Source organism: Rattus norvegicus, chromosome 10, assembly GCF_036323735.1.
Source record: "Rattus norvegicus strain BN/NHsdMcwi chromosome 10, GRCr8, whole genome shotgun sequence".
Classification (NCBI taxonomy): Eukaryota; Metazoa; Chordata; class Mammalia; order Rodentia; family Muridae; genus Rattus; species Rattus norvegicus.
Window position 1 is genome coordinate 68,393,579 of NC_086028.1, and position 27,188 is coordinate 68,420,766.

Sequence of the window (27,188 nt, forward strand, 5' to 3'; positions counted from 1 at the left end):
AGTCTCTTTGGGCTGCTGTTGTTAACTTGGTGGCTTTGCTCTGAAACAAATGAGGTATTTTCTGTAGGAGTTATGCAAGAACTACCACAGTTTCTGTGACCTTCCATATATCTCCCTGTGGGATGTACTGCTGGAACAAAAATTCTTCAAGCAGTTGTGGACACTTAAAGCAACTGGGGCCAGCAGAAGAAGTTGCTTGGTTAACAGCATCTGTAGTTTCCACAATAGTGGTAGGAGTGGGGTAGCAGGCTATCACAGTAGGGAGGTCACTTGCCACCAAGACTGATAAATGGAACTTGATTTCTGTAACCCCCATGGTGAAAAGAGAGAGCAGAGTGTTGGGGTTTAAATCTTGGCCTGTGTCCAGACAGAATACACCAAACCAACATGGCTCCATGTGGAGAGGTTTAATAAGAGAAGAAGAGTAAAAGCGGGGAAAAATAAAGGCCAGCCATGGGCACATGGAGGGAAGTGGGGGAGGGGAATGGGGAAAGAAGGGATGAAGGGGAAGAGGGCACAAGAGAAGAGAAGAACAAAGAGCAAGAGAGGGAGGAGGGGTCAAGCATCCCCCTTTATAGTCAGGCATGCCTGGCTGTTGCCAGGCAACTGTGGGGAGGAGCATACCTGGCTCTTGCTAGGTAGCAGTGGGGGTGGAACTTAGCCAGAACACCAACACAGAGTCCACAAGTTGTCCTCTGACTTCTGATGAGTGCCTCCTCGGACACAATAAATCAATACATATGATTTTAAGTATTGTGGTGGTTTGAAGACACTTGACCCACGGAGCGGCACTATCAGGAGGTGTGGCCTTGTTTGGAGTAGGTATAGCCTTGTTGGAGGAAGTGTGTCATTGAAGGATGGGGCTTTGGGACCCTCCTCCTAGCTGCCTGGAATACAGTTTGATTCATCTGATGAAGATGAAGACTCTCACCTAAAGCACCCTGTCTGCCCTCATGCTGCCATGCTTCCTACCTTGATGTTAATGGACTTCTGAAAGGGTAAGCCAGCCCCAGTTAAATGTTGTCCTTTGTAGGAGTTGCCTTGGTCATGGTGTCTGCTCACAGCAATGGAAACCCTAACTAAGACAATCTGGGTCTGTGAGGATGACCATATTGGCTCTGGGATTTGGCATGTCTCTGCCTTACTTTAGGCAGTTTCAACAAAGCTTCCTTTGCTCACAGCCTCAGTTGTCTAAAAGAGAGACTCCTTATTGTTTATAACTGAGATCTGTCAGGCCTCAATGTACCTGTGGCTCCTCACTAAGCCCTCTACCTTAATCCTCTGTAGCCCAGAGTCTGGGCTTAGCTTGTCTTTCCCCCAGTTTCCCATTCCTACATAAACCTGCCATTTCAGCCATGTACTCTCTTGGTCCTAGGAGCCTCTCTTGCTCTTCTTGCCCTGTTTCTTCTATTCACCTGCCTTCTTCCTCTCTCACTCTTCCCCTACCTCCTCTCTTGGCCATGTTCAGTCTGGACCCTTCCAGAGGTCTCTGGCTGTGCTCTTCCTCATGTCTACAACAAAACCTTCCCTAGGAAGTGTCTGTATCCTCATTCTCACTCAAGATCTAAGTGACATTAAATCCTTTATTTCCAGTGGAGTTTATCCAACATTTAGCTCTAGCCAGATGCCTTTACAGACAGACATTGCCTTGGGGAAGGTCAAGCTCCCTAATTGATCCCGTAGTGCCCTAAACAGGGTTCCAGGGCTGAGGCAACTGTGTAGTTTTCCTGGACTGGAGACAACAAGCTCTCTGCTATTTCCTGGTACATAAGAAAGGATTCTCCAACATTTCTGTAAAACATCTTGGGAAAATAAGCTAACACTGTAACTGAGAGAATGCTGTGAGTTTGAATCTTGGTAAACACAGCCAGAGTAAGCACAGTAGAGAAGGATTTATTGCCTGCAGCAGACATTTTCAAAGTCAGGTTCTTCTAAACAAACAAACAAACAAACAAACAAACAAACAAACCTGAGGTTTTTATTCAGGGACCCTGAATCCACTCATATAGGGATGAGCTTGTCTTAGTTATTTTCCATTGCTGTGACAAAACACCATGACCAAGACTGTACACACACACACACACACACACACACACACACACACACACACACACACATAATTCAGTTCCAGAGTGGTAGAATCTATGACCATTGTGGTAGAGAACATGGCAGCAGGCAGGTTTGTAACTTTACTTTTATCAAAACCTGTTTTTAATGATGGCTCTTAAATCCTTCAACCTTCCTTCTGTCCCACCACCCACCAGAGGTAGTAGAAAAGAAGGGACAGAGGGGAAGTGGACCTGTTTAGAAGTTGTTCTTTGGAGCAAATCTTATTCGCGTTGTTAGGAAATCAGTAGTTTGGTTCCCAGGTCAGCAGTGGCAGCTCAATCCACTTGCAAACACTTCACGGATCCACCAGCAGTCCAGATGAGCACAGTAGGGATAGCAGCAGTGGTGGCACAACCTATCAGGAACAGCCAGGCCTCAGTTGGACTGGCACCAGTCAACAGGAGGGACCAGGGCCAACAGCAACGCCGGGAAAAGTTCTGAGCTGTGTCTCTTTCAGAGAAGTGAAGATGAGCAAAGATCAGAGGCCAACAATCATTGCACAGCGAGCTCTATAAGCAAGCCAAGCTCAGCCTCCGTCACTGTCCATTGAGTTCTATTTATACTCTCCAAACATCATGTATCCTCCACGGGTCTTGCCTTAGCGCGGGTCTTGTCTCAGAATATGAATCTGATTTAGCAATCTGAAGTTTTTTTACTGCATTTCTCTCTATGGAGTTGCAACAAACAGAACTCAACCACTCAATGTAAGTTGAACCAATTCATGTGTGTCGTTAACAAAGAATCCTTCGTCACATGTCCTTTCAGATGCTTGTTTTAGCAGAACATCTTTTTACATCTGTCTCAGCAAAAATTTCCTTCACTTGTCTGCCTCAGTAAAACAGCTTTTCACCTGTGTCCACTTCAGGAAAACACTCCTCCACTGGTTTGCCCAGGAAAACACCATCCAACACAATTGACTTTCCAAAGGACCCTGACGTCTCCACTCCACAGGTGGGCCTTTGTGATTACTGTAGTTATGTTTTAATTACGTTTTAATTATTAGGATGTATAGAAGACAAGGTCACCTCTAACCTGTGAGCCCCACTTGTCCAAGGACAGATTTTCTGCAATGCCAGTGCTCTTCTTGTAATATAAACCCTGTGTATTCATTTCACTAAAAAAGTATGGTGGCGCCAATTATACAGGATGTGTGCTTGGCCACGTGTAGTCAGGAAGTAAGTCAGGATGTATGTTTGTCCCTGATTAGATGAAGGTGGGAAATAAGTATCCTTGTGGGGTTTGACTTTATAAGCCCATGTCTAATGTAAGTCAGGGCCATACTCTTAAAATCCCAGGTAAGGACCTGACCAGGTCCATGAATATTTAATAAAGCTTGCTTCAAATTTGGCTCAAAAATTGTGGTAGTGGTCTTATTCTTGCCTGGTGGGACTAACATTTTCTCGAGGCCCCAGCGAGAACAGACTACCTATCCAAATTTTAAAGCCAGACCTTCAGTCTGGGACTCAGAGTTTGAAGGACTATCTCAGGAAGCACACCTTAAGGCTTTTCAAGGGTCCGAGGCATACTTTTGGTTTTGTGAACTCTCAGAGTGAACTGCTGTGCTGAGAAAAGCAGCAAGCGTCTACAGAGGCTTCTTCTGGTAAATCATAGTAATTTTCTGTGGCGTCACTTCTGTTAGGATCCCAATCTGGGACGAGAAGATGTTCTACGGGAACAAATACTCTCCTGTCCAGGGCACCACCTATATGAGGTTCTTGATCCGGTCTTGTCTGGTCTTTATAGTAGCATGGAGCTGAGACTGAAGTGGGCCAGGCTCAGCTGAATGTATGAATGATGGTGACCACCACATTTGATCTTTGACTGGCCTTCTTTGAATGCATGAGCTTTCTGTATTCTGTGTTTATTGGGTTTGTTTTTGCTGTTTCTGTGGTCTTTAGCTGCAGGTCATCACCACCTCCATCACTTACTTGCCCTTTGCCATGGCTGCTTAGATGGCCAGGACTCAAAATTTCTTATCTGGTCACTAGATTCAGTTTATCAGAGATTCAAATTTGAATGTGGATGATATTAAAGTTGTTTTATGCTGTTCTAATTTATGGAAAAGCTGACTCTGGAGTTGGGTTATGATTCTCCCTTCTCAAGACCCAAGATTGCTTATTTAAAAGTCTCCTTTATGTCCTGTGTCAGGTGAGCTACCTGCTTTTGTTACAGGGGAAAACAGCAAAGAAAACAAGAAAAATTTTAGAGTATTGGTTTTATCTAGCTGCCTAAAGCGTTTGATAAGATAAAAACTTTTTAAATTCACAAATATTGTCTGGCTGACAGTATTGTAAAATTTATGAATGGGATCATTGTGGTAAAGGTGTGAATGCTAGTACATTTTCTCAAACATATGAAAAAACAACCTCATATATTAAAAGGATGGTTTGATTTTGAGGCATGTAATAAATGCTCTTACCATGAAGGTTATCTCTAGAGATGTAATTAATACCCATAATGAAGCCGACCACCTTGAAACAAAGTGGTAGAACATTATTATTCCTCGCAAATAGAAAAGATTTTTAAATTAATTCATGCAGATAAACAGTTCATTAGTAATAGGAATGGGGTAAACCTTTCATATGTCACAATAACATAGATAGGCTTAAAGTTAGTCCTACTGTAGAGAACTTCTCTGAGTAAATCCAATGTACTAAGGCCTATTTGTATCACAGGCATCTTCAAAGGGATGAGCCAATTCATAATGGACAGAAACCTTATGAGTGTATGCAATAGGATGGAGCTTTTACAAAAAGCAATCACCTTCAGATACATAAAAGTGCACGTAGTAGATCATTTGTGTATTGTACTGGTCTTCAAATACATAAAAGAACACACACTGGAGAAAAACTCTATGATCGTAAGGGAAGTGGTAAAACCTTACACTGGAAAAGTCATCTTCAGAGTCATAAAAGAAAATATACTGGGGAGAAACCCTATGAAAGTAACCAATGTGGCAAAGCCTTTGCATATCATAGTCACCTTCAAGTCCATAAAAGAACACATACAACAGAGAAACCCTACGAATGTAACCAATGTGGCAAAGAATTTGCAAGACACAGACACCTTCAATTACACAAAAGAACACATACTGGAGAGAAACCCTTTAAATGTAACCAATGTGGAAAAGCCTTTGTCTGTCCCAGTAGTCTTCGTATGCATAAAAGCAGACATACTAGAGAGAAACCCTACGATGTAACCAATGTGGCAAAGAATTTGCAAGACACAGACACCTTCAATTACACAAAAGAATACATACTGGAGAGAAACCCTTTAAATGTAACCAATGTGGAAAAGCCTTTGTCTGTCCCAGTAGTCTTCGTATGCATAAAAGAAGACATACTAGAGAGAAATCCTATGAATGTAACCAATGTGGCAAAGCCTTTGCACAAAACAGTCATCTTCAAAGGCATAAAATACACATACTGGAGAAGATATAAACTTTATCTCAAGATTTGCAAGACTACTGTGTGAACTTTATCTCAAGATTTGTAAGTTTATTAGGCATGTTTAAAAAATCTATAAAATTTGTGACAAAAAAGTTAACTTAAAACTTGTAACACATGGGATTGATTGTTAAAAATCCATACATATGTAATCTTAAAGGAACCGAGTGGTGTGGTGCCATCTTGTGATATAAACCATATATGACTTGCCACCCTCTAAGCTGCTCTCCCCCATCAGGATGGAGACAGACATTTGCCTGGCAGCCATCTTTGCTAGGTTTGAAGAGGGTGGATGTCATGTGACTTCACCACCACACATGGTATAAACCAACCAAGGAAGCAATCACGGTCTCCAAGGTATTTTGGATTAGGAGGATATTTGTATAATTTTTGTCTTGGAAACAAAGTCATAAAAACAAGGTTTACAAAAGGTAGGATTTAAAAACAATGCTTGTTTAATAAGATCTTAAAGCTGTACCTCCATGCATTCAAATACAAAAATGTACTCATGCTGGCAGCCGAAGTCTGTAATGTAAGAGTCACCCAGGTGATACTCATTTTAAAGACCCAAAGGTGTCATGAGAGCAGCTGAGGCTTGGCATGCGTGACAGGGCTGGAGTCTCTGATGAGAAACTGGAATATTTGTATCTTATGATACAGCAAGGCAATGACCTAAGCAGTCTGGCAAAGAGCCCATAAAATGTCTCTACTTACCATAGGTCTATTTAGGCTAGCAGAGACTGACTGAGCTAGAACTATGTCTAGCTGTTGCCTGGGCAGCACAGTAGAGCTGGCCCTGCTGGCAGGAAGAGTGCAGGTGAGCTGGCCCAATGGCTTGAGCATGGGAGAACTGCCTCTACCACTCATCTGAAGTGAGGTGGGGAAGATGCCCTCCCTACCCTGGCCCCTTACCTCCTGCAGTCATCAGGAGAGTTTACCCTGGGGTCATGAGAGCAGGAGAACTGCCCCTACTTCCTGCCAGCTGCAGCACTGGGTGAGCTAGCCAGGGCAGTGCTGGAGAGCTGGCCCTGGTGGTGTGGGCACAGAATTGCTGAAGGGCTGACCCACTCAGCTACCACCCAGGTCCACATCCAGGGCTTTGAGTTGGTCCACTCCAACAAATACCTCATCTATGAACTTTGAAATATGTGAAAGAGCCAGTCCCACAGGTCCAAAGCCGTAGGGTCTCCACGACACAGTGCAACAACAGGATATTTGAGGGGAGTTCTGGTGGTATTAATGGCGTAGCAGAAACCAGAGACCTTGAGCCAGACCAATGACTCATTGCAATGAACGTTTGCAAGTAAAGAGGTGTAGACAAAAAAAAAGGTACACTGTGGGGCACACTACAGCTACTACAATAAGATGTTTTTTATGTTTTATTTTTGTTTGTAATTTTCATTTTTTGGGGGGAGGTTGAAAGGGTGGAGGGCAGATTCAAATGAATAAGGAGATGAGTGAGATTGGGGTGCACAAGGTGAAACTCACAATCAATAAAAAGTTAAAAAAACTCTTTAATGTATGCAGAACTACACTCGCAGTCATGCTAAGTAAAAATGTAATTTATTTATGGGAATAAGCTTTATTTTGCCTTCTGTTTTCAAAGTTAAGCCTAAAGCAAATAATTAAAAACAAGCGAAGCTTATTTAAAATCAGGCATATCACTTAATAGATGGCCCTCAAAACTATTCAGAAATATGCTAAATATGGCATTTAAAATGTTTATGCCCTTTTAAAGAGGGGGGAAAAAAGAAAAGAAAAAGGTTTAATAGAAAAAGCTTCCTGTGATAGACAGAAATGTCAGGTCCTAGTGGTGACCCTAAGGTTTCCAGAGAAGACAAATGGGGCAGACACGGATCATGGTGACACTAACCACTGGGAAAACTGTCTCATGGCTTGCCTGCAGCCAGGGTTCTGAACAAACTATAGACGCTGTTGGGGTGACTGCCCTACTCTGCCTAAGTCAAGGTAGGCCAATTTCCCCAAGTTCCTCCTCCACATGAAAATCTTCCAGACCTTCTGGGTCTGGAGGCTAAAGGCCTATGCTGTCCTATGCAGCAGCTGAAGACGCAGTGCTGTCCTGTGTGACAGCTGAAGACTTATGGCCTCTGCCCCACAACAAAGCCACCGAGATCATGGCAGCCTACTAGAGTAATAGTCCAGGTAGATGGTAAGTCTCTGCTATTTTAATCAATACAGAGGCCATTTGGTTTATACTTCCTGCTCTAATTTATCCTTCTGTGATTCTGGTAGTGATGACAGCTAACTGTAGTTTTGTCAGTTTGTCGGCCATAGGCCGCTAGCTTCTCCTTCAAGGTTGCAGCTGCCTGGTCAGTGTATATCATATGAAAAATCAGATCTTGCCTTCCTAGAGCTATTAGGTCTCCTGATTAAAAAGGCAAACTCACAGACTGGTTTGCTTTGCTGACAGGCTTTATATCAAAGGATAAACAAGTTCCTGGCAATGCCAAGGGTCCTGAAGGTACTGCTTGACAAAGTCCCAGTGCTTGGACTACCTGGATGACTCTCCACTGCCCTTGGTGGACTTTTGCTGGATTTATGTTTCTCACTGTTAAAGGCATCTCTCCAAAAGCTGGAGCTGGGATAACAGAAACCCAGTGTAAACAAAACTAAAATGATGAAAGTTCCCCAGAAAAAGTTATGTAGGAAATTGAGTCTTTCCTAAGAACGTATTACTTACATAAACATTTAGATCACTACAGAGTATGTTAGTAAGCCTGAGAAGATTTGAGAAGAATTATTAAAGAAGAAAAACAGGGAAATTCTATTTTTTTGTGAGCCTAGCCTTTAATGGCTGAGCCATCTCTCCAGCCCAACAGGGAAGCTCTAGAAGCTGACAAACTGTGTTTCTTGGAATCTCCTGGGGGTCAGCGTCAATTCAGAACCAGTATCCATTAGACCACAGAAAATCTGATTATTTCCTTTCCCCCAATATACAGTTACTATTGTAAAAGGCCGTAGGTCCCTCTGGGGAAGAACTGGAGAAAGACTAACAGCAAAACTTTTATGTGTCTTATCAAGATCCTTCCTCAGGGGAACCTGGATACTCCTTCATTCAAGGGGTTCTGGGTCTGCAAGCTGGCTCAAGTCTGGAAACTGATTCACTGGCCAAGATTGCCTTTTGTCACAATCCAATATACAGATCAAACAGATATGCAGTAGGCTTCCTATCTATTTCATGCCTGGAAACACCATGACTGATTAGCCAGTACCAAAGGTCTAAACGAATCATGCCATTGAATTTCACATTATGGGCTAGGTCATTATAAACATTGTTTTGTCTATGCTGTCCATTATAATAACTATGATCACCTTGTTTCTAGTGATTCAACACTGCCACCTGGCCCTTGATACCTCAGGGTCCAATTAAACCCATTGCATTTAAACCATCTTGCACAAGGAAAAGGGCAAGAACAAAACTCTTCAAATGTGCTGGTGCCCCTCTCACCAGTTTGCATCTTATAGGATTTGTGAAGGGTGTGTCTTCTGGGTCTTTCCATTGTGGAGGATTAGGTTTTACACAGCATATCCACTCTAGCATTGCACTTTCCCTGAGCCTTAAAATCCCTTTGTCAACACTAAGCCAAGGGATATCAGGCACCTCCAACTCCTTTTCAGTAAGCCATCTTTTTGATGGCCTCTTCAATCAGCCATTCAAAAAAACGTGACACCATTTTTAACTGTGCGAGCTTCCATATTAAACCTAGACTCTCCACTCAGAGGGCCCATGTCAATAAACTCAGCTAGATCTAGTTTTATGTTCCTTCCATTTTCCCACACCCTTAAAATCTGCTCCCACACATATTCCCCAGACTTCTGCTCGAATGAATTAGCAAACTCATTAAGCTCCTTAGTAGTGTAGTGATTTCCTCATAGACTACACTTTCTACCTCACCTCTAGTGGCCTATTTTGCCTTGAGTCTGGTTATGGGTCTAGAAGAAACTATTGGTGGGTCTTGAAAAAATATCAATATCGTCTTATGTGCCATTTTTTTTCAGAGAAAGTCACTGGTGGTTTATCAGACTCTGAGGGGTTAATTTCCTCATGTGAAAAAGGCATTATTTTAAGGGTTGGGGCTGAGAGTACTACTTCCTCAGGTGGGATAAACCCCAAAGACTCAAAATTCTCAGCTTCAACAGGGTTCTTCCACACATCTCCATCCCAAGTTATAGGATCCCATTCTTTGCCAATTAGTGCCCTTACTTTAACTGCTGACACCCTCTGAGACTGAAACTTGAATTTTCGATATAATTCATCCAACCGTATAGTGAGGGTTTCAGTTTGATTTTCTGCAACTCTAGTTCTATGGCTGCTGGAGAGAAGACTCTCTTCAAAGGCACACTTAGAACCCTTTAGATTGTTTACCTGCATCTGGAGCCATTTGATTTTATCATATAGCTCATTCTTTTTCTTTATCAATTTTTCCAGAGATACTAAGAGCAACAAATCAGCAAAACCATTTTTAATTTTTCCCCCAACTTGTAGAAAGTTTTGTACACCAAGTCACCTAATTCATCAAGATAATCAAAGGCATTAGATTCTTTAAGTTTGAAATGTAGTTTCAACCATGGACCTTCAATATTCTCCAACATCCCAGGAAAGAGAGTATTAATAGTTTCAGTAACTGAAGGTGCTGGTGAAATATTAAACCAATTCCAGATTCTTAAAAGATTCATCCTTATACTTCTGCTCCTCTATAACCACCCCACTTCTGGTACCAACTTCTGTCTCAGGGTTTTACTATTGTGAACAGATACTATGACCAAGGCAAGTTTTATAAATGACAACATTTAATTGGGGCTGGCTTACAGGTTCAGTCCATTGTCATCAAGGTGGAAGCATGGCAGCATCTGGCAGGCATGGTGCAAGAGGAACTGAGAGATCTTTATCCGAAGGAAACCAGGAACAGACTGGGCATCCTCACGAGGCTAGGAGGAAGATCTCCAAGCCCACCCCTACAGTGGCACATTTCTTCCAACAAGTCCACACCTTCTAATAGTGCCACACTCTGGGAGGAGCATATGGAAACCATCACAAGAATGTTGGCCTTTAAGCTAATTGGTTTACAGCACCTGGTTAAACCGTGGAGGGAGCACATATTAAAAAGGGGGATCTTGACCTGGGAACAATTTATGTTTTCTTATCTCTATTATTATCAGCTAGCGGAAACTGCTGTGTATATTTTGCAACTGCCAGGGACATTTCTTGATTTTTCTCAGACCTCAAGGGTGGGGTCCATGTCTCCTGAGGGTAGGATCTTTGTTTCTCCCCTGGTCTTGGTACTCTTCCCTTCACTCAACTACCAGGACCATGGACCTTGGAGTTCCAAAGCTAATATTTCCTTTAAGTCCCTAAGCTTTAACTTCTGTTCTAGTTATATCTGTCCCAGTAGTTTCAACTGGCTGACAGACACCATCCAGGAATCAGCTGCAGACTACAAACTATTCCAAATAGCTGAAAGCCTGGGGCTTGCTGAAAGCTGATGTGAGTCTGTACAGCCAATGTGATTGCTCCCTGTCTCTTTAACTGGGTCAGTCAGCAAAATAGCTATTTCTCATAAATTCTCCATTGCATGAATGCCCCTTGACTGAATCCCTTCCTAGCCTTTGACTAACATTCCAGTTTTGACAACTTTTTACTTTGACAAGAGCTGTGCAGAAAGGCTATGGCAAGCATGGATCTCAGAGACTTCATCCCAAGATCGCTTCTCAATGCTGATATGCCTTTCCTATCACCATAAGATAACCCAATAAATCCTGAGTATTAGCCCACCCTATTTGGCAAATTTCCTGAAGATCAATCTGAAGATGTACTTTCATGTACTAATGCTGTTGAGATGAATTGATGATTTCATAATTTCTGATTTTATAGAACTCCTGAATTGATTCAAGTGATTTTAAGCCCCCTCTAGAATAAAAAACTGCAAATAGAATTCTCTGTCACAAGCTAATTGCACTAGGAAAAGGAAATAGGCTTGGAATAAATTTACGATCAAGGAAAACCTTCGGGGTTGGGGATTTAGCTCAGTGGTAGAGCGCTTGCCTAGCAACCGCAAGGCCCTGGGTTCGATCCCCAGCTCCGAAAAAAAGAAAAAAGAAAAAAAAAAGAAAAAAAAAGGAAAACCTTCTAGATTACGACTGAGGCTACTAATATCAGTAACTAAAAGTCATAAATTGGGAATGAGAAGTTTATTGTTGGTATAATGACAGAAAATAAATGATTGACTAGTTTATCTATACAAGACTTCAAAATAATAAGACATAAGGCAGATGATTTGTCTCTTGAAAAAAACCTTGTTAACTTGTGACATAAAAGCTGTTGCTTTAAACTTATAATGAACTTAAAGCGCTAGAAAATAGATAAAGAATGTTTAGTAAGCTACTATACTTAATGGAAAGACATATAAATAATTCTGCTGTAACTCCTTAAACCTTATCCACCTAGGACATGAACTATGGCCTTACACTTACTATGAACTTATGAAATGTAAGTGTTTAGAAAATAATTATCCTGCTGTAATGTTTCTACTTGATAATTGCTATGAGGTAATTTTGTCTGAGAAAGTATGAAAACTAAAAGCACATATAAAGTGGCAAAGAATCCCTTTTCTCCTTTATCCAGTGTGCATGCATGCTTGACTTTCTATTTTTTTTTTCTCTCTCTGGTTCATGAAGAGATAATGAACTCTGAGGCTCTCCCCAGCCAGCAAGCAGCCCCTGAGTCAAAAGAGTAAAGAGCCCAAAGTAACTAAATTTCCTTTATTAATCCCCTGCTGTTAGTAGCAGTGTTAATTCCCAGAAGTCATCAGCTTCAGCCATCAGAATATTAAGAGTGTTAATTGCCAGAAGCTGTCAGCTTTTGGCCTCAGAATAGCAAGAGAGAGTTAATTTCCAGAATTCATCACTTTCTGGTCCATTCTACCTCAGCACCTGGGATCTTGACACTAATTTCAGCAGGAAGTAGTTACAGAAGAGAATACTTTGTTCCTTATCCTCAACAAAAGGCTGTAATGTTAGGTCAAATGGAAAGTCTCTGGCACAGGGAACAAAATGGCTACCTAAAGTGTCTGTTGGCATACCAGGAAAGATGCCTATTAAAACCAAATAGACCCAGATCTGCTGTGGGCAGTCCCTTATTTCTGATGGCAGGTCCCCTGGAGGGATGTGTCTCCTGCAGCTCAGGGTCCCAGACACCATCCTTTTTCATTCTTTTTTTTTTTTTTTTACAAAGAGCTGCCAAGGGCTTCTGAGATGTCTCCATCTAGGCCTGCTGTGGGCAGCGCCCTGGTATGCTGCCCCCAGCAATATATCATGTGTACACTGCCTTGTCAGTCTTTTCTCCAACTTTGTTTTCAGCCTCAGTTACAATATCCATTGGTAATACTTATTCCCACGTTTTCCGAAACAGAACAAGGTTTTGTTGTATGATGAGGTCTGAATTGAACCTCTTCCAGGACCTCTTGAATGAGACTCACGGAGGCAGTGATCAGTGCAAAAGCAAGAAGAGTTTAATTCTGACATGTCAGGAGCAGATTTTAACAGGGGATTATATACCTTGCAAACAATTGGGGCATAATTCAAACAACTGGGGCAGAATCCAAACAATGGGGTCAGGATTTGCACAATGGAAGCTAGGCAGGGTACTATGTACATTTGGTGGATTGAAACAACTTTCAGATCGGACTCAGTGTACTGTTCAAGACTTTCCATGGGGTGGGGCATCAGTTGGAAGTCACAGGTAGCTTCGTATGACAGTTTGGCTTGCAGCTGTTCCAGGAACTAAACCAGCTTTTTTTCCTCCTGGAAGGGTGGGTCCTTGTGCTTGGAGGTTTGTGGAGGGAATTTTCCCAATGGCCCCAGATTGGCCCCAACTCTGGGTCTTTCAGTATCTTTATCCTTCTTGTCCTGAAGGATCTCAACTAGATTTTAGTTTCTTGTCATCAGCAATTGAACCTAGGACCTTATATACCCAGTTCAAGCATACTACTATTGAGCTTCACCCCTCAGAAGTTGAAAGGGTTGGGTACTTTAGATAGGATATACAGATGTTTCCTCGCTCTGGAAGCTAGGCAGAGCATTAGGTTGTGGAAAATGGACTTCTCAGCTGTACGGGGATCAATACCAAACACAATGCTTCTTTCTAGGCCCGAGAATCGACGTATGCTGTCAAACATGTAAAGATGATAGGCATCATCTATCTGAGATGTTCTGTTCCTTATTTCTCTCAGGAACATATCTTCATTGTTATCCTTCTCATCCTCTGTACTGAAAAGCACTGCAATGTCTTGGGCGGAATAGCCATTTTTCAAGAAAAAATAACACCTCTCTGCTACATACCTCGCCATCTGTTCCAAACCCAAGGATGTAAGCAGCTTACAGGTGCCTGATACACCTTGAGACCAGTTAAACTCACAGACCATGTTCAGGGACTCTCGGGGGATGATGGGTGGAGGGTTACTTCTGATTTTCTCTGATATTTTTTGTAGAAATTCAGCTATTTTATCTGCATTGCGTACCACTTTTGTGAGCTCTTCCTTTGGATACTGGTGTAAGAAATCTGGGAGGCCACTCTCCTTCTGGTGACTGGTCTGAAAATAGTCCAGAAAGATCCAGAAAATTTGAGGACAAGTTTTCATTCTCTGAGTGATACGCTTTGCCTTCATATACCAGTCCCCATTCTCAGTGCGGAAATTCTGGGCTTCATCAACAATAATGTGTTGGATCTTCTCCACCTCAAAGTTAGGTGTCATAAAGGTTTTCCGGGTTACTGCCCGGCAGACATTTTTTGCCCTGTAATGGTGAAAAGGACATTAGGTGTTTCTCTGACTATCATAATCCCCGCAACACAGCACTGCTGTCTCAGATCATTTTACTGACTAATTCCCAAGAACCAGGGTAACATAACAGAAAAGTTTAGATGGAAAGCACACAGATGAAGATCCAAACACTTACCGGATGAAGTCCCTCAACAGCTGATTTTCACAGATGTAGAGAATGCTATCTCTTTCACAGTGGAATGTGTTTTTGATCTTTTCCATGATTTTCATGGCAATGATGGTCTTCCCTGAGCCTGGCATGCCATGCACAAACAGTTTTCTGGTTTTGTGGAGACTTTTTGAGAGTATCTCATACTGTTGAACTGTGAGAAGATTCAAAATTTCACAGCCAAGCTGGTCGCTCAAGAAAGAGCTGAAGTTGAGCAAGACAATCACAAGGGCCTGCAGCAAGTCCTCCATTTCCTGGATATTTGCAAGGTTATAGGAGCGTGGGTAATCAATAAGAGAAACTGAGTTCCCATTGGTCTCAATATTGTTCTGAGAACTCAGGCAGAGAACCTTGGTCATGACACACACTCTCCCAGTGTAGCCACCAGTGTTCACCAGCTTCTGCTTCAGAGTAAAGGCAGTGCGGGTGCAGTAGTCCTGACCTAGCTCATCTTGCTCCTCAAGGATGGTGTAGAGTGTCGGGGGGCTATTCTCTGCAATGAGCAGAGCATCACAGATGACTCCCTGCTTCCCTTCCAGGTTCAGGTCCACAGCCCAGCTTCTAGAGAGGATCAGCAAACCACAGGAGAAAGAACACATTTGCTGGCTTATTAAGTTCTCTAGTCTCTCATGCTGGGAACACAGCTCTCTCCAGAGGGATTCAGGAGTATACTTAAAACAGTCTGCTGACACTGGACATAAAAAGAATAGACAAGGTTTCAAATCAATGAATTGCTTCAAAAAATTCACATACTATGTTTAAAATGGAGAATGAAGTAGGTGGCCAATATATAACAAACTCAATGGTATTTTTAGAAGATTTTTGTTTCATATGCTTTGTCTGGAGATATATATATATATATATATATATATATATATCATATGTGTGTGTGTATGTGTGTGTGTGTGTGTACACACACACACACACACACACACATTTCATACTGTTGGGCTGTGAGAAGATTCAAAATTTGTATATATACATATATACATACATACATACACACACACACCCACACACACCTTACAGGTCCTTTGCTTATTTATTACGGTTTCTGATTTTGTGTTCTTATAGGATGTGTGTGAGAGAGAGTGTGTGTATGTGTATCTGCTAAGTATGTGTTTCTTGTTCTTTTTCTTAGGTTCCCCCTCCCTCCTCCCCCTCCCCCATTTGTTCTATTCTGGTTTGTTTATTTTAGTTGACTGTTTTCTAATGAGAGAGAGGATAGAAGGATGTAGAGTTGAGTGTGGAGGAGGAGGTGGGGGAAGGATCTGGGTGGAGTTGGGGGACGGAAAATCATTATTGTATGAAAACACTCTATTCTCGTCTCTGCTCCTCCCTGTTCCAGAGGCAGCCACATCTTCTCGTGTAGTGCCAGCCTCATCCTGTAGACAAGATGGTTTAGTTCGGTGTGAGCGGATTTGGCCGTATTGGGCGCCTGGTTACCAGGGCTGCCTTCTCTGCATCTAGCAAAGTAGAGATTGTTGCCATCAACGACCCCTTCATGGACCTTAACTACATGGTCTATGTGTTCCAGTATGACTCCATCCCTGGCAAATTCAATGGCACAGTCAAGGCTGAGAATGGGAAGCTTGTGGTAAATGGGAAGCCCATCACCATCTTCCAGGAGCGAGATCCTGCTAACACCAAATGGGGTGATGCTGGTGCTGAGTATGTCATGGAGTCTACTGGCATCTTCACCATCATGGAGAAGGCCAGGGCCCATTTGAGGGGTGGGGCCAAAAGGGTCATCATCTCCACCCCTTCTGCTGATGCCCCCGTGTTTGTGATAGGTGTGAACCACGAGAAATATGACAACTCCCTCAAGATTGTCAGCAATGCATCCTGCGCCACCAACTGCTTAGCTCCCCTGGCCAAGGTCATCCATGACAACTTTGACATCGTGGAAGAGCTCATGACCACAGTCCACACCATCACTGCCACTCAGAAGATTGTGGATAGCCCCTCTGGAAAGCTGTGGCATGATGGCCGTGGGGCAGCCCAGAACATCATCCCTGAATCCACTGGTGCTGCCAAGGCTGTGGACAAGGTCATCCCAGAGCTGAACAGGAAGCTCACTGGCGTGGCCTTCCATGTTCCTACCCCCCAATGTATCCGTTGTGGATCTGACATGCTGCCTGGAGAAACCTGCCAAGTATGATGACATCAAGAAGGTGGTGAAGCAGGCGTCTGAGGGCCCACTAAAGGGCATCCTGGGCTACACTGAGGACCAGCTTGTCTCCCACTCTTCCACCTTTGATGCTGGGGCTGGCATTTCTCTCAATGACAACTTTGTAAAGCTCATTTCCTGGTATGGCAATGAATACAGCTACAGCCACAGGATGGCAGACCTCATGGCCTATATGGCCTCCAAGGAGTAAGAAACCCTGGACCACCCACCCCAGCCCAGAAAGGATACTGAGAGGAAGAGAGAGGCCCTCAGTTGCTGAGGAGTCCCCATCCCAACACTGAGAATCTCCCTCACAATTCCATCCCAGACCCCCATAATAACAGGTGGGGCCTAGGGAGCCCTCTCTACTCTCTTGAATAACATCAGTAAAATCCACTGCACCCCCCCAAAAAAGAAAAAAACCCTCTATTTCAATAAGATTAAATTTATAGAAAAGTTTAAAAATAAAGAGGAGTGCAAAGCCTTATGTATAGTACGAGAGATAAGCAGGAGAAATTCCATTTGTCTACATCCCCTTCCAGTCTTATCCCTCCAAGCTGATGGAAAGACATTGCCCTTCTGTTATCTTAGAGGGACCTGTGCCAAACGAATGGGATTTATTGAGCCTAAAGAAATTCTTTAAAAAGTAGTCATTCTTATATCAGATTCCTTTGTGGAAAGTTTAAAAACAATTCTGATAAGCTAATAAGGAGGAGCTTGGGTAAATTAACTTTGAAAGTAAACCCAAGGTCCTTCTAATCTATTAGCTACCAGGGCACTAATATATGCTTACACCTCACACAGGATGTCTCTGTATCAGACCTGATGAGTAGATCTCACAGTGTGAAGTTATAGAAGCTATTTCCTAGGTCTGCGTGGAGCCGCGCTTACAGGTCTCGGTTCCGCAGGATGGACTTTGTGAAAGTTGTCAAGAATAAGGCCTACTTTAAAAGATACCAAGTGAGATTTAGAAAGCGGCGAGAGGGTGAGACCGGCTACTATGCACGGAAACCACTGGTGGTCCAGGACAAAAATAAGTCCAACTCACCCAAACACAGGACGATAGTTTGTGTGACAGAGACATCACCTGCCAGATTGCATATGCCCGTACAGGAGGGGAGACGGTCGTCTGTGCAGCATATGCACATGAACTTCCAAAATGGGGTGTGAACGTTGGCCTGACAAACTATGCTGCAGCCTATTGCACTGGCCTGCTGCTGGCCCGCAGGCTTCTGAATAGGTTTGACACGGACAAGATCTATGAAGGCCAAGTGGAGCTGGAATGGAGATTAATACAATGTGGAAAGCATTGATGGTCAGCCTGGTGCCTTCACTTGCTATCTGGATGCGGGTCTTGCCCGAAGAACTACAACTGGCAATAAAGTTTTTGGTGCCCTGAAGGGAGCTGTGGATGGAGGCTTGTCTATCCCTCATAGTACCAACCGATTCCCTGGCTATGACTCTGAAAGCAAGGAGTTCAATGCAGAGGTGCACCGGAAGCACACCATGGGTCAGAATGTGGCAGACTACATGCGCTACCTGGTGGAGGAAGATGAAGATGCGTATAACAGTTCTCTCAGTACATCAAGAGCAACGCAACTCCAGTCATGGGGGAGATGTATAAGAAAGCTTGCGCTGCTATCCGAGAGAATCCAGTCTATGAGAAGAAGCCCAAGAGAGAAGTGAAGAAGAAGAGGTGGAATCGTCCCAAAATGTCTCTTGCCCAGGAGAAAGACCGGGTTGCTCAAAAGAAGGCAGCTTCCTCAGAGCTCAGGAACGGGCTGCTGAAAGCTAAAGCAGTTTTCTATGAAGATTTTTTCATAAAGACAATAAACATTGATCAAGGGAAAAAAAAAGCTACTCCCTACTTCAGGAACCTGAACTTTTTCTTTTCTTTTTTTTTTTTTAAGTAGGGTTGTTTTAATATTTTATTTATTTATTATATATGAGTACACTGTAGCTGTCTTCAGACACACCAGAAGAGGGCATCAGATCTCATTACAGATGGTTGTGAGCCACCATGTAGTTGCTGGGATTTGAACTTAGGACCTCAGGAAGAGCAGTTGGTGCTCTTAACCACTGAGCCATCTCTCCAGCCCCACCTGAACTTTTTCTAAGTAGGAATTTTTTAGCTAAAGTCTAACATTATCCATGGTCTGAAATGATTACTTTGTACCCAGATTAGACGCTGGTGACTCTGTCTCACTACCTTCTTTCAAGACAAATTACTAATGGCTCCTTGGTGCCTTTTTTTTTTTTCGGAGCTGGGGACCGAACCCAGGGCCTTGCGCTTCAACCCCCCTCGGTGCCCTCTTATCTGCCACATGAATGTTTATGTTTTTTCCCCCTCCATCCTTAAAGGCTGACTAAAGGGCCAATTACATCATCGTTTCCTGTGCAAGGCTTTTGCTAAGACTGTACTGGTTCAGCAAGTTCCAGACGCAGAATAAGAACTCCTTAAGAAGCCGCTTCAAGGGTTGGGGATTTAGCTCAGTGGTAGAGCGCTTGCCTAGCAAGCTCAAGACCCTGAGTTCGGTCCTCAGCTCCGGAAAAAAAAAAAAAAGTGAAGAAGCCGCTTCAAATGCATATGCGTAAGCCTCGCCCCTGGAAATGATATGTTTTAAACCCCTGATGGGGGCCTCGGCCTCTGCATATGTAACTATCAGATTTTGCTAGCCCTGTGCTAGATGACTTCAAGGGTCATCTCATTCTCAAGAAGTATGTAGCACTGCCGCTTCATAACTTCTTTTTAGCCAAAGTTATTAAATGATCTCTTCCTCCTAATGGGAAAACTATCTGTTCTTACCTTGAAATAAACGCTTTTGCAGGTCCCCTTTATGTTCCAGTCCTTTTTTAGAATACACTGGTCTGCAGTGTGGAGGGCTGTTGGACAGACTCAGCTGACATTCAAAATCTTTAGACAGGTCATCGAGGGAGGATTGCTTGCTGGAAGCTGCCTCTGTGTGACACAGTAAATGAAAAGAGTCAGAGTAACAGGGTAACAAAGCATAGGCTCTATTCTGGGGATGGGAGGTGGGGGGATTGGAAGGACATCAGAAACCACAAAGAAGGGAAGCTGAAACTTAATCCAGAAGGTTATGTAAGCAGCCCTGGTGCAGAGACTGGAAATCCTGTCCATGCGACAAAGGCACAATCGTCAAAAGTTTCAAATCCAATTGGAGGTTCTGGGGAGCAGGGACCCCTCTGCCATCTTGGGCAAGCAAGAGCTGGAGAGGACCATTTTGTGGATTCACTGGCTGCCAACTTGATTGAGAACCATCCACTGGTTGATCCTGAGCTGGCTGGTACCTGACGGTAAGAATCTGAGATCAGGAATCCTGGTGTCAGCTTGCTACGGCTATGGAAGGTAAGCAAGCCAAGTAGTTCAGGTAGCAGGAGGCTGGGCACAGAAAGTAAAGGTTGAGAATGGAGAGATGGGTCAGAGGTCAAGGGCACCGGCTGATCTTGGAAAGGACCAGGGTTCAGTTCTCAGCACCCACATGGTGGTTCACAATCATTTATAGCTCCAGTTCTGAGGATCCAAAAGCCTCTTTTGATCTCTTCAGACTCCACAAGCACATGGCACAAATACACACATAGGGAAACGTTTACACATGACATCGTTTGTATATGCTTGGCCCAGGGAATGGCACTATTTGGAAGTATGGCCTTGTTGGAATAGGTGTGTCACTGTAGGTGTGGGCTTTGAGACCCTCATCCTAGCTGCCTGGAGGTCAGTCTTCTGCTAGTGGCCTTCAGATGAAGACGTACAACTCTCAGCTCCTGAACCATGCCTTCCTAGATGCTGCTCTGCTCCCACTCTGATGATGATGGACTGAACCCTGAACCTGTAGTTGTAAGCCAGCCCAATCAAATGCTGTCCTTTATAAGAGTTGCCTTGGTCATGGTGTCTGTTCACAGCCGTAAAATCCTAACTAAGACAACACATTTTTAAAAAAAAATTAAAGAAAGTAGGTGGTAGCATGCCATGAGCAGGATAAAGTTGGGCCCACAACCTGAAGATGATTGAGGGTCTGGTAGGCCTGAGCTTGTTAGAAGCTCTGGCCCAGCCAGCAATGAGTAAATATATATGCACTGTATGTCAGTGCCTTGATTTTCATAAAATGCTACCAGGCACTAAGGGACAGATGGGTCAAGATACAGTAATGGTGGGTGACAACTGCATCAGCAGGTAAATCATCCTTTCCGACTACTGCCAGCGATCGAGGAAATGGAGAGTATTCAAAGTTTTCTTTTAGCTCCACTCCAGGTCTTCTCTCTGCTCTTTCTGTTCCCCAACTCAACTCCTTCTGGCTTTGATTCCTCCACTGCCCCCCCCCCCCCCGCCCCGGAGCTGGGGACCGAACCCAGGGCCTTGCGCTTGCTAGGCAAGTGCTCTACCACTGAGCTAAATCCCCAACCCTGCCCTCCACTGCTTTTGATCCCACCCACAGCTCCTTCTCTTACTCCAGCTCCTTTAGTCTCCCCTTCTCCATCTCTAGCAACTGGCTATCCTAACTGGCTCCTTGGTGGTTCTTGCCAAACTGATGGGCACTGGATCTTCTTGTAGCTGAAATGCCTCTTCCTCCAGGAGAAATGCCGCTTTTATGCCAATCAGTCGGGTGTAGTAAAAAACAGAATCCAACAACCTCAAACAGATCTCCAAAAATGTAATGAACAACTTGATGACTCAGCCCTGGGCCTTTTGAGAACCTTTGGGAATAGGGATTTGGATACTGCCCTTCCTGACCCGTGCGTCTCATTTTCCTGCTTTTACTAATTGCACCCTGTTTTTTTGTTTTTTTTTTTGTTTTTTTTTTTACCAATTTCTTCTCTACGATTCTTCAACAACAAATTTAAAAAAATCTCTAATAAAACAACTAGTCAGTTGCTGTGTTTAAAACAAAATCGCAAAGGTTTGATTTACCAAAGGAAGAAGACTTAGTAGCCAGACACTGTGGTGGAAGCCTGCTAGCTCAGAGAGACAGAGAAAGCACCCTGCTGACCTTCCTCCTCCACTGACATCCCAGAAGGAAAAAAAGAGCTTCTTTTCCATGCTGTCTCAAACACCCTTCGATCCAAACACCCTCCCTCCTCTTTTCTAGGTTTTCTTCTGTTACTCTCTGTGACGTGGTTGCCTGCTCTAGGGTCTCCCAAGTCTCTCTGGGTGTCCAGCTGGACTCAAGAACAAATGCTTGCTCTGGAGACAATTCCAGGTGAATTCCTCCTCTGCTTTCTGCAATGTTAGTGGGCTTTGTCTCCTCCAATCACGTTTGGCTTTTCTTCCAACCATGCTGCGTACTGAAGCACCCAGCTCGAGGAGTTCGGCTTAACATTACAAACTGCGGTTTGCTTTCAGTCTCCATTTTATGACTAATTTGCCCTCTGGATCAAATCATTTACAGGGGGGGAGGAACCAACTTGTTCCAGGAGCCATGTCACCCTGGTAACAACCACAATTCTCCGGGCAAAGAGCCTCTCCACTCCTTAGCAACAACCAATCATTTCTTAAGGGGAAATTACCCAATGTCTAAAGTAGATTGATTAAGCTAGCAACCATTTTCATACCAAGCTGAAATCATTACTAGCCAATAGAACTGCCCGCATTCCAGATCCAGATGATCCCATCTCTCACATCACTCAGTGACTCAGTGCCGGCAGCCCCGCCATCACTAACAGACGTTTCCACCATTGCTATGACCATGTATTTTCACTCTGTGCTCGCTCAATACACCTATAAAGCCAGCACCATCATGGCCGGGTCTCTCTCTTTTCCAACCCCCCTCCGAGGCAACCCTTTGCATACCACCCCCAAAGTTTGCATGATGTGGTTTTGCCGAACTCCTTGGCACTCCAATTGCTGAGATACTCTTTTGCCACAAAGTCCTTCCAGTAGTAGGATAAAAAAACTAACATAGGCCAGGTGCTGGTGGTGGCATGTTCCTTTAATCCCAGTACTTGGAAGGCTGAAACAGGTGGATCTCTGTGAGTGTGAGACCAGCCTGTCTACAAAGCAAGTTTCAGGACAGCCAAGGCTACATGGAAAAACACTGTCTCAGAAACCAACAAAACAAAACAGAACAAAAGGCAGAGAAAGCCAACCTCAGTGAGTGTAATGAACTCAGATAGAGTGTGAAGGATACAGAGAAACTCAAAGGAGGCAGAAAAGACCGAGAAGGTAAAACTCTTGCCTCTTACCTGGGCCAATATCCACCATCATGCGAACCCATTTCTCAGTGTTCAGGCTGTAGACACCGTTCTCCTTGTCTGCCATCCATGAAATGGGAGCCTCTGAGAATACTGCACAGCAGAACCTCTCTACTTTGATCACACAGAGATAACCATACAAATTTCCTTCTTTAAACACATCTATGACTCTGGTCTTATAAGACACCTTCTCTTTAGATGAACAAAAATGGAAAACTGGCAACTTGGATATTGCTTCATTTACCACTGCTTTCAAAGAGTCGCGGTCAACATTGTCTTTTGGGCATCCCAGGACTCTCTTACTCTCATCATCCACCCCAAATAAAAGATAGCCTCCCTGGGTGTTTGCAAATGCGGAAATGTACTCTGGAATTACACTTTTTATATATTCGTGGGCACGTCTGGTAGAGAATTGTTTAAACTCGATAGATGCAGATTCAGAAAACGGCAAGCGCTGGCCATATTCGAGTCTCTCACTTTGGAAAATTTCAAAAGCGGGATTTGATTCAAGGTCGTTCTGATACATGAGTCTGGGAATTTTAGCAGGTGGACCTTTGCCGTCAGTCAGACTACCTTTGACACACGTCTTCTTGCGCTCCAGAAACTCAAACGTTTCTTTCGAATCCAGGGGAAGCTTTGAAGTTAAAGATCGACAGTACAGGGAAGAGCTCAGGCTGCAAATTCGAGGCTTAGTGGAACCATCTTTAGGGCTACAGCTCCAAGATTTAACAAAAATGTAAAACAGGTCCCCTTGTTGCTTGGTCTCAATGAAAGCCTGCAAATCAGAGGATGGAATAAGCTCTCTTAAAGACGTCTCCAAGTCCAGTCCCATCTCCACAGGATGCTCGCTCTTGTTGGACATTTGCATAACAATCACTCCTCCTCCAGAGTTCAACAGAGCACAAGCAGCCTCTGTGATTCTTGCTTTCTCCAGTCTCTTCTTCTTCGAGTCCATTTTATTTCGATCTTTTTCTCCGAGTGTCACCTCTCCTGCATGGATGATCAAGTCTGGGTAAGACGGTTCCACCACTAAGGAGGGATGAATTTCCATGCTGACCCTACAGCCAAACAATCCAAGCATTTGTTTTACTTTTACTAAAAAAATTAATTCTCCTGTGCACACAACTCACTCATCTACTTACTGAAACATATTTAAATATAAGCCAGATATATTCTGTCAAAGCCATAAAATATCAAGTAAGACAAAAATAGTCCTTTCTCTTCAGAAACTGTTCTGATGGGCAATGAAAGCAGAACTCATCATCACGTGTGACGTGTACCGTAGGAGGGAAAACATATTAATGAGGTGTCTAAACTAATTTGTGTATTAAACTGTGACTCGATAATGCTCTCAGGAGATAATGTCACCTAGTTACCAGAATTTTCAGGGTGAAGCCATCAGCATTAAGGTGTAGGACCAGGAAAAAAAAATCAATAAATCCAAGGGTGTGTCCTGGAGTGAGCTATCACAGCTTGGAACATCTTCCTAATAAATGAAGGGATAAAGGAAGAATATATTAGAAGGAGATGTCAAACAGGATGTGAAAACCCAGAGGTGGAAGAAAAGCAAGAGGAAGATGGTGTCGGGGCATGGACCTCAAGGCCATCTCCTGCTGAGATTCTCCAGGTATAGACACTGCTGATGAGTGCTGCACGTCGAGATTAGGAAGTCTTATTAAGCAATTCAGTGAAATGTCAGGCAGTGGTGGTGCACGCCTTTAATCCCAACACTTGGGAGACAGAGGTAGGAGGATCTGAGATCAGCTGGTCTATATAGAACAAGTTCCAGGACAGCCGGGGCTACACAAAGAAACCCTGTCTGGTGGAGGAGGGGATGGTGGAGGGTGTCTAGTGAAATGACATAACTGGTGACTTTGAAAAGCCCCCAGATGCTTTGGCTCATAGATTTCCAGTAAGCAAAACTCTATGAATTGTCACAATGGATTAAGAAATGAAAACCAGGTACAGAAAAAGCCACTAGATAGACTTACTTAAAAAAAATCGAGGCACAGAAATGCACATAAAGATCACAAATAATGTAAAATACCTCGGTGTGACTCTAACCAAGCAAGTGAAATATCTGTATGAAAGAACTTCAATTCTCTGAGGAAAGATATCGAAGAAGATCTCAGAAGATAGAAAGACCTCCCATGCTCATGGATTGGCAGGATTAATATAGTAAAAATGGCCATCTTGCTGAAAGCAATCTATAGATTCAATGCAATCCCCATCAAAATTCTAACTCAATTCTTCATAGAGTTAGGAAGAGCAATTTTCAAATTCATTTGGAATAATAAAAAAAAAAAAACAGGATAGCAAAAACTCTCCTCAACAATAAAAGGACTTCTGGGGGAATCACCATCCCTGACCTCAAGCAGTATTACAGAGCAATAATAATAAAAACTGCATGGTATTGGTACAGAGACACTCGGGTAGATCAGTGGAATAGAATTGAAGACCCAGAAATGAGCCCACAACCTACTATGGTCACTTGATCTTTGACAAAAGAGCTAAAACCATCTAGTGGAAAAAAGACAGCATTTTCAATAAATGGTGCTGGTTCAACTGGAGGTCAGCACGTAGAAGACTGCAAATTGATCCACTCTTATCACCCTGTACAAAGCTGAAGTCCAAGGGGATCAAGGACCTCCACATCAAACCAGATACACTCAAACTAATAGAAGAGAAAGTGGGAAAGAGTCTTGAACACATGCGGGCTGGGGAAAATTTCCTGAACAGAACACCAATGGCTTATGCTCTAAGATCAAGAATCGACAAATGGGAATGCATAAAATTGCAAAGCTTCTGTAATTCAAAGGACACTGTCAATAGGACAAAACAGCAACCAACAGATTGGGAGTAGATCTTTACTAATCCTACATCCGATAGAAGGCTAGTATCTAATATATACAAAGAACTCAAGAAGTTAGACTCCAGAGAACCATATAACCCTATTAAAAATGGGGTACAGAGCTAAACGAAGAATTCTCAACTGGGGAATACTGAATGGCTGAGAAGCACCTAAAGAAATGTTCAGCATCCTTAGTCATCACGGAAATGCAAATCAAAATGACCCTGAGATTCCACCTTATACCAATTAGATGAAAAGACTCAAGCAATAGCACATGTTGGCAAGGCTGTGGAGAAAGAGGAACACTCCTCCACTGCTGGTGGGATTGCAGACTTGTACGACCACTCTGGAACTCAATCTGCTGGTTTCTCAGAAAATTAGAAATCGTCTTACCTGGAGAGTTTGAGTTACGGCTCCTGAGCTTATACCCAAAAGATGCTCCTCCATACCAGAAGGACAGGTGCTCCGCTAAGTTCATAGCCACCTTAATTATAATGAGCCCCAAACTGGAAACAACCCAGCTGCCCCTCAACTGAAGAATAAATAGAGGAAATGTGTGTTCATTTATATAATGGAATACTACTCAGCTATTAAAAACAAGAATATCATGAATTTTGCAAGCAACTGGATTGGAAAATCATCATAAGTGAGGTAACTCAGACTCAAAAGGACATGTACTCACTGACAAGTGGAGGGTATCTACAAAGTACAGAGTGCCAATGATGTATCCTACCAATCCAAAGAAGTTAAACAAGAAGAAAGGCTCAAGTGAGGATGCTTCAATCCCACCTAGAAGGGGGAACAAAATAGTCATATTAGGCAGAGGGAGGAAGGGACATGGGTGGGAGAGGGAGGGTAATAGGGGGGCAGGATCAGGTATGGGAAGAGACAAGAGAGAAGCCCAGAGGTTCAGGAGAATGAATGGAAATCTGCAGGTGCTGAGGATGGGGGGGGGGCAGGGAGGGGGAGGATCTCTAGGCTGTCCCTGAGACCTGGGATGCTGTAAAAAAAAACCTAAAAGAGGGGTTGGTGATTTAGCTCAGTGGTAGAGCGCTTGCCTAGCAAGCCCAAGGCCCTGGGTTCGGTCCTCAGCTCCGAAAAAAAAAAAAAAAAAAAAGAAAAAAGAAAAAAGAAACCCTAAAAGAACAATAACAATACGCAACAATATACAAAAAATGTATACTTACATTAAAAATAAAGAAATGTACGTGAAGAAAGAGAAGTTGAAGGTTCTCTTTAAGATGGAGACGTTAACAATATTTACCACGGGTGTTAGAGAGAACCAGCACAGAATTGAGAACTTTAAGATGGGGCAGGAGGCTGAGGGACTACAACAGAATCCAGAGCGTCAAGGTTTGGAAACGATGTTGGTCCAGGAGCTGGGAGAAGGTGAAGAAGA

General features: G+C 43.3%; 1 protein-coding gene and 2 pseudogenes across 2 annotated transcripts; 2 read left to right on the plus strand and 1 right to left on the minus strand.

Annotated features, from left to right (window-relative positions):
• The first annotated feature begins 502 nt into the window (after positions 1-502).
• Positions 503-26,924, plus strand: LOC134480838 (glyceraldehyde-3-phosphate dehydrogenase-like; annotated as a pseudogene).
• Slfn9 (schlafen family member 9) lies at positions 13,063-26,484 on the minus strand. 2 transcript variants are annotated; one of them, NM_001013970.1, is made up of 6 exons: positions 26,472-26,484; positions 24,315-24,424; positions 22,930-23,996; positions 19,538-19,690; positions 14,529-15,252; positions 13,063-14,366 (listed from the first exon to the last, which is right to left on the minus strand). In NM_001013970.1, the coding sequence occupies exons 3-6, from the start codon at positions 23,987-23,989 to the stop codon at positions 13,580-13,582; spliced, it is 2,724 nt and encodes a 907-aa protein (NP_001013992.1). In that variant the 5' UTR covers positions 23,990-23,996; positions 24,315-24,424; positions 26,472-26,484; the 3' UTR covers positions 13,063-13,579. The 2 variants fall into 2 exon arrangements, with proteins under 2 accessions (NP_001013992.1, XP_006247060.1); XM_006246998.5 differs by lacking the exons at positions 24,315-24,424; positions 26,472-26,484 and having other exon boundaries at positions 22,930-24,019.
• On the plus strand, positions 17,641-26,924 carry LOC134480837 (large ribosomal subunit protein uL18-like; annotated as a pseudogene).
• Positions 26,925-27,188: the final 264 nt, after the last annotated feature.

Excerpts from the sequence above, each read along its gene's own strand:
- Slfn9 (XM_006246998.5), bottom strand. The coding sequence starts at position 24,019 with ATGCTTGGATTGTTTGGCTGTAGGGTCAGCATGGAAATTCATCCCTCC. Across the intron at positions 15,253-19,537 it reads GCAAAAGCGTTTATTTCAAG|TGTCAGCAGACTGTTTTAAG; the intron begins GTAAGAACAGAT and ends TTTTATGTCCAG. Across the intron at positions 14,367-14,528 it reads CTGTTGAGGGACTTCATCCG|GGCAAAAAATGTCTGCCGGG; the intron begins GTAAGTGTTTGG and ends TCACCATTACAG.